Source organism: Microcebus murinus, chromosome 15, assembly GCF_040939455.1.
Source record: "Microcebus murinus isolate Inina chromosome 15, M.murinus_Inina_mat1.0, whole genome shotgun sequence".
In the NCBI taxonomy this organism is placed as follows: domain Eukaryota; kingdom Metazoa; phylum Chordata; class Mammalia; order Primates; family Cheirogaleidae; genus Microcebus; species Microcebus murinus.
The window spans coordinates 12,742,261-12,749,307 of record NC_134118.1 but is presented as its reverse complement, the minus strand read 5'-3'; the positions used below and the strand labels follow the sequence as shown (position 1 = coordinate 12,749,307).

Below are 7,047 nucleotides of genomic sequence, written 5' to 3'. Positions count from 1 at the left end.
AGAGAACATCAGATTTTCTTGCCTTGCCCTTTAAAAATATTTACACCTGTAAGAACACTTGATCAGCCTATAGAAATATCTGCATAACAGTGAGAACGGACAACTCAACAAATGCAATAATCACACAACAGGTTAGCCAGCCAAGACTTAGGTCACCCAAGGCCTAGGTACTTACTCCATACTGTACTTTCACTTAGACCTTCTTTTTAGAAGAGGTGATCAAATTGGAGCTACTTGACCTTACTAATGTCCTCTGCATCCAGCTAGACTGGCTGAGCAGAGAACTGTCACATGGTGTGATTCAACAACAGCACACGACCCTAATGGTCTCAAATGCTGGCTACCATATTGCCCTTGTCTGCTCTGCCAGTGACTAGACACAGGCTGAAGTCACGCACTCTAACATGTGTGCAGTTGGCTTAGAATGGAAGGGCTGCAAGCCACAGGACTCAGCTTTCACTCCGAGCCCTTTATCCAGCCTAGCGCCTGGTTGTCCAGGCAAGACTGGGGAACCTGTGCAAAGTGGAAGGAAGCTGCAGCGGGGGAACCTGTGCAATGCAGTGACAAGCCCCAGTGACATGTAGTACAAGTGGAGCTCCAGAAGGAAGGAGGCTCCTGGGGTGACGGGCCCTAGGTGGTGGGGCTCAGGGAAGGTTCTGGATAGTGAGCGCCACTCATCTTTAAAATAAAATGAAGGACAAGATAGAAGGTGAGCTCCAAGATGAATTTTACAATTTTCCAGTTTTGCCCTGAATTAGGTTTTGAGGGGACAAGAAATGAATCACTGTGCTTTTGATTTTATTTAAAATTTCTAAATTTTTGGTTTTGCTAAAAATAGCTTAAACTTTTAGCAGGCCACATTTTTTGTTTGCAAGGCAGTAGCTTCCTTATGAAGTTTTAAACAAGGAGGATGGCCTTTTGCCAGGGATATTTATTTTATTGATTTGCTTGCATGTCGTGTTTCTTATGTGGCAGACACTATTTTAAGCACTTTGCCTTATCTCATCAGTGCTCTTGACAGCTTGTGAATTAGGCACTATTATTGTTTCCATTTTGCAGAAGAGACTGTGAGCACTGTATAATCCTGCCTCTAATGCTGAGGACAATGTTCCTGCTCTGGGAGTGGAAAGAGAGAAAACTGGACTGGGTGGATGGGTTTTTAAATGTGGCCCCAGACCAATGCGCTAGCTAGGCAACCATCTCTGGAGCTCTTGCTAAGAATGCAAACTCCCAGGCCTTACACCTGGATTTCGGATTCAGGAAGTCTAGGGGTTTTGAAACCCTGACCTAGAGGATGTATCGGGAACCCCCACCCCTCCTGTAAACCCAGGATTCCTTGATTGGAACATCATTCCGAGTACCCTGAAATGAATGCGATAGCAGGGAGCAGCAGTAGCTTATGCTACCACCTCCCATGCATTTTCTAGTCCTTCCAGCTCTGGAGTCTAAACCACAGTCACTGATGGTGACAATTCTGACCACTCCACCCCCAGCCCCATCTGCTGACAACCAGCAGGCTGCCTTGATTGAATCTCCTGAGCCTCCCACAGCCTGCCAGCTTTCCTTCCATAAAAGCCTGGCATCCATGGTCTTCTTAAAGGCTTAAACTGTCCCTACTGCAAGACCAAGCAGCCATCTTTATTCTTTATAATTAACTGCTGCTCCCCTTGTGTGCCCTGCCAATAGCTATGCAGCTCAGGTGGATGACCCCACCACAGAACACTAGTGTCGCATTTGAGTAGAATGGACTGATGGTGTGGCAATGTTTAACCTCAGCACTGGTGAGGGGACCGAGCCTGGCCTCATGCCCTGCTCCCTTCCAGCCCCCGTTCTCCATCCACGACCAGCATCTTCTTATTTGCAGACCAAGAGGGGCTGGAGGTTCTGGCCAGTCTCTCACCCTTCTCCTCCTTCAGCAACTTTTATGTCTCTCTAAGTGATCGAGGGTAGCAGTGCTGACTCCAGACACCCAGAGTGGTGAGGAGAATTAGTTAATGTATCACCTCTGCTGATTGATTGAACCCTATTGATGAGCACACAGACCCCAGCAAATCACCAGACCATTTCCAGCCCCTCTCATCTTTAAGAAGATGGGGTCATGGCCTGGAAAATGGAAGCAGGGAAGCAGGCTGGCAAGCCCCCGAGGTTGCCACGAGAAATTGACTTGAGAGGGAGTAAAAGCCATTTAGAAGGTCCCTGGGGAAAGCCCAGGCAGGATATTATCAGTGGCCTGTGTGAAGTGCCCATCACCATCTAACACAGAAAGATGCCAGGTGTATAAAAGCTCACTGCATTTTCTTCTCAGCTCTGCATTGTAACTTCTAAGAATGTAGTTGCTTTTCTATTTAGAAAAACGAACAGCATCTTCCTTCTCGGTGTACCATGTACCTATGCCATCTGGGACATACCCATCTTCAGGAAGCAAACCGGAGCCTAACTGACCAAATCGACATATGTAATAAAAATGTACACATCAGCCACGCTTCCCAACAGGCGTGCTCCTCACTGCTCCCTGAATGTGGACTGCTAATTCTTTAAGGCAGCAACTGAAATCATCTGAAATAGATAACGCAGCTATAGAAGCTCTATGCTTCTCTCAGGAGCCCCCAATCTGGCCAGATTCCATTCAGCTGGGTCACGATGCCCCAAGATCTCCTCAAGGTCAGTGGCTGCAACTTCAAATTCTCCAGAGGGAAAAGTATTCCTGATTTATTTCAGACATAGGCTTCGGACACCAGGAGATGGGGGAATTGTTTTCTAACACAGCTTTTGGAGGGGCATTTGTACCAAAAGTTGTGTGTGTGTTTTTAAAAAACCACATCCAAGAAGTGTGGATTTATTTATTCTGTTATATGCCTGCCTCCATTCTAGCAGCAATTTGGTAGAGGTTATCAATTTAGAAATGCCAGTTGTTGAAGCTACAGAGCAAAGCTTAATCTGCTACAGCCGACCCGGCACTGTTAATAGAAAACCAGCATGCGAATTAGAGTTTTCTCTCGTTCTCCCGTGCTATTACCTTGAGCTCCTTGACTGTAGAAGAATCTTTGAGCCGACTCAACATCCAAGAGTCTGTGAGCAGACTCGACATCCAGAAAATAATCCATTTTGGGGTAATCCATCCTTGATGTTCTAAACAGAGTTCGGAGAGAAAATGTTCACTTGAACGCCTGTAAAGAGGGAAAAAAAATCTGTAATATTTTAAAACTGCCAAGGGTGTACATATATATGTACTTTAAAATATTTTAATAAGAATATTTCATTATAACATTCCACCATTTGACTGACATTTCCAATTCTAAAGCTCCCCTCAACATAGCATTCCTATTGTCTAAAAAAAAAAAAAAAAAAAAAAAAACAATAACAACAACACTTAGCCAACATTCATTAAAAGTAATATATTCTACTCAGAAAAAAAACAACAGATGATCCAGGCTAAAGAGAGATAACATACCAGTCTTTCTTTGCTCTATATCAACAGGAAAAGATACTGTTAAATTCACATGCTATCAGTTTTCAAAAGGTCTGTCTGATAAATGGCATCATTAAATGTCAGTCGTTGTGAGTGTTGATCCTCAGTTGATCCGGGAACGTTCAGATTCCCTTGGAGCAGGGAAGATCGCCTGGGAATCCGAGTCTCCACTCATAGATGCCTTGCGTTTATGACACACACTGACATATTTGCTGTAGAAACGCCTTCAATTCCTTCCTTTTTAGCAATTCCCTCCAGCACAATTTATAAAGTGCTACAGGATCGTCACCTGCCTGCACCTGGCACAGACTGCTTTTGAGAAAGAATTGTAGTTTGCAGAGCTGCAACAATTATTGCAGCCTTGCAATGATCCCTGTAACATTATCATACCCTAGCCTGTCACAGAGCTGATACACTTCATCAAAAAACATTCAGCCCGTTGGGTTCTTTTTTCCACTCTATGTAGCCTTTCTCATATACTTGCACAAATGAAGTGTCTCTATTTCTGCAGGATATTTTTTAGAAAGAATGAACAAGACCAAGTCATTAAAATCAAGCTCAGATGGCTAATCCATTTGGTTTCTCTTTCTAACAGTACACATTTTAATTTAAGAAACCAAGTCCGGTAAGAGGAAAGTTTTAAAAATACCCAAATGTACCCCAACAGCAAATTATACTTACCGCAAAAAAAAAAAAAATCAAGGGCTAACTGTCAGCAGGAAAACAAGAGCAGTTTCAGCCACAGTGTCTTTGATCTCGCTAAATATTCCCGGTGAAAGTAAACAATTTTGATTGTTTGATTAGAACAGCGATGAATAATGCATACCGTCCACTGGACTTCCTTTTCAGATAAAATGGCCAGAGCACGTTACCTTAGCAACGGAAGGTGACGCCAGCCTCAGCCTCTCTGCACACCCTCCCCTGTGAAGGAAGAAAATTACCAGTTTCCCGTGTAAAACTTTGGCAGAAAACCATCAAAATCTACATGTAACCATCATGTAGGGCCATTCCCTGCCCCCTCCCCATCTTTTATGTAGAAAAGTGTCACAGTCATTAAAAAATGGATGTATGGCTTAATAAATTTATTTTTCTAATCTCAAATCTCAGTTTCATTTGCAATTACAACAGAATAGAATATTAAATGACTAAAAAATTAATGTAATGGGAAAGTTGTCTAGAAATTGTTGAAGGGCAGTAGTTCTTACCCTAATGCTGGTCTAAGGGTGGCAGGGAGTGGGTGGGGGGGTTACGGAAGGGCCATTCTAGGTAGCATATGTTAGACATTCGCTGTTATAATTAATACACAGAACAGTCACCGGCATCTAGGCTGAAAATAACTCTTCCCTTCTGCGAGTCAGTCACTGGAAAAAAAGCTTTAAAAGCTATCTGAAATTTCCCAGATTTTGAAAGATATAGCAATATAGCATAGATTTGGGGGGGAGACCCCGCCCCAGAGGAAAACTAGCCAAAAAGATATAGGAAAGGAAGAGTCATGAAGTTAGTAGATGCTTACCTGCACTTGACCCCTTTGAACAGGATGCCGGAGAGCACTGAGGGAAGCTATGCAACGCTTCTGAGCCTGCAAGCCCAAATGAACAGCTTCTAATTTTCCCTTCAATCTTGATTCAAAAGCACTGAGCAGAGGGAAGTGATGGATTTGCCCATTTTATACTGTGATGAAATGCAACCCCTAAGAAGAGATCTGAGTGGAGCTGCTCTTTAGAACACATTAGACTTCTAATTTAAGAAAATTGAAAGGTTTTGTTTTACTGTCTTTTATGTGTTCTTCTCTACTACCCCCTCAATTTAATTTGCATTTAAAATTATTCTCATGTCTCCTCGGCTCTCCAAGGTGTGGAGTACTTTCTAATCACGAAGGCTGCTCCGGTAGGGTTTGGTGCAACGCTGCTTTTATTCTAAGCTGCAAAAAAAAAAGGTGGGTAATTATAAGTGTGAACTATTTTTTGGAATGAAATGCAGAGGGCACGTATGATTCCACTGCTGCCCTCTGCCTTGGAATTTCTTCGTCTCCTTGCCTCTGATTGCTTGGTCAAATCTCCAGCACAGATTGTGTCAATCTGCCTAAATGCATTCCTCTCTGTCTGAATGTAACGAAACAATACCAACAACAAGAGGAAACTTCGGTTAGGGACCTCAGGCTGTTCTGGTTTGATATCCTCCCTATGAAACTTCAATAAGGACTTTTAGTCACGATACTTTGAGATCTGTTCACAATGTGGCACAGTGATAGCCAAATGCAAGCCCTATTTGTGGGTTTTCCACAACCCTCTGGCACCCTTTGCTGACCAAGCTGTGTTGGTCATTAGCATGGTGTATAATATAGTACAGAGCGGGTCAAATTGGTTAGGTAAGATAAGCTGTATTTGAGAAGCCTTGGAAGGAAGACATCTGGGGAGCCCCTCCCTCACCATAGAAGCAGCTCTACAGGCTACCCTGGAGACAAACCGGAAACGTCTCTTCTGTTTGTCTTGTGGGCTCTTCCACCCAATCGGAGCAAATCAGACACCAAGCTGGGGCTGCTGGCAGTTAAGCCTCACGACAGAGGAAGCTAAAACTACCAATCATGGTCGTATGCCCCTGTAGGAAAGTCAACTTTGGACTCCAAACGTTCAAAGCTTTGCTCAGACCCAAGGACTAACTTCGTTAAGGTTACATTTCTATTCAGCCCCCAGTGGAGACATGCTGAACACTTGACATTTACAAGAGGAGAAAGCTGTCTTTGAGTTCCTTTCACTTACTGTAAGGTGTGGGCGACAGGTTCTGAACTCTCTATTGTGATTCTGCTGAAATTGTAATGACTCACAGGTGAGAGAGACAGAGAGAGAGGAGAGAGAGGGGAGAGAGAATGCACAGGTCTATTGCTGCTGAGCAAACGTTTCTGTGAGTGCAGTGCATGCGTGATTGAAGAAGGGCATGCAAATGGGAAAGACAGAGTTGATTCCCAGGAGCGGGTGGTGGGTTTGGAAGTCAGTCATTTCTGGAGAGGTGATCAAGGAAGGGAAATTTAAAGAACTTTACAAAGTGAACAAATAACATGAAAGGGCCATGATTTAAGAAAATTCAGAGGGGAAAATTTCAACTTAAAGAAATGTATCTGGGGCCAGGTGCAGTGGCTCACACCTGTAATCCTAGCACTCTGGGAGGCCGAGGCGGGAGGATCGCTTGAGACAAGCCTGAGCAAGAGCTAGACCCCGTCTCTACTAAAAATAGAAAGAAATTAGCCAAACAACTAAGAAATAGAAAAAATTAGCCAGGGATGGTGGTGCATGCCTGTAGTCCCAGCTACCCGGGAGGCTGAGGCAAGAGGATTGCTTGAGCCCAGGAGTTTGAGGTTGCTGTGAGCTAGGCTGACACCATGGCACTCTAACCAGAGCAATAGAGTGAGACTCTATCTCAAAAAAAAAGAAAAAGAAATGTATTTGGGAAGGGGCTAGTTATTCCCTTGTGAAAAGAGGCTTCCTTTTATATAATTAATCACTGAGTTCCTTAACATCATATGACCAGCTTCTGAAATAGATTTTCAAAAAATGATTTCACTCTCTGAGGAACATAGCTAT

The 7,047-nt window shown here is 43.6% G+C and overlaps 1 protein-coding gene across 4 annotated transcripts in view; it reads right to left on the bottom strand.

Moving 5' to 3' along the window:
- The window catches only part of PHACTR1 (phosphatase and actin regulator 1), a 508,037-nt gene extending 502,846 nt beyond the window's left edge, over positions 1-5,191 (bottom strand). The window contains exons 1-3 of one of the 4 annotated variants that reach the window (XM_012753501.2): positions 4,983-5,191; positions 4,342-4,390; positions 3,017-3,167 (exon numbers count right to left, since the gene is read on the bottom strand). In XM_012753501.2, coding sequence (XP_012608955.1) covers positions 3,017-3,119 — 103 coding nt within the window. In that variant the 5' untranslated portion in view covers positions 3,120-3,167; positions 4,342-4,390; positions 4,983-5,191. Of the gene's footprint in view, positions 1-3,016; positions 3,168-3,451; positions 4,082-4,341; positions 4,391-4,982 lie in introns of those variants that run through there. The other 3 variants (XM_012753505.2, XM_012753502.3, XM_012753503.3) reach the window with 3 other exon arrangements.
- Positions 5,192-7,047: the final 1,856 nt, after the last annotated feature.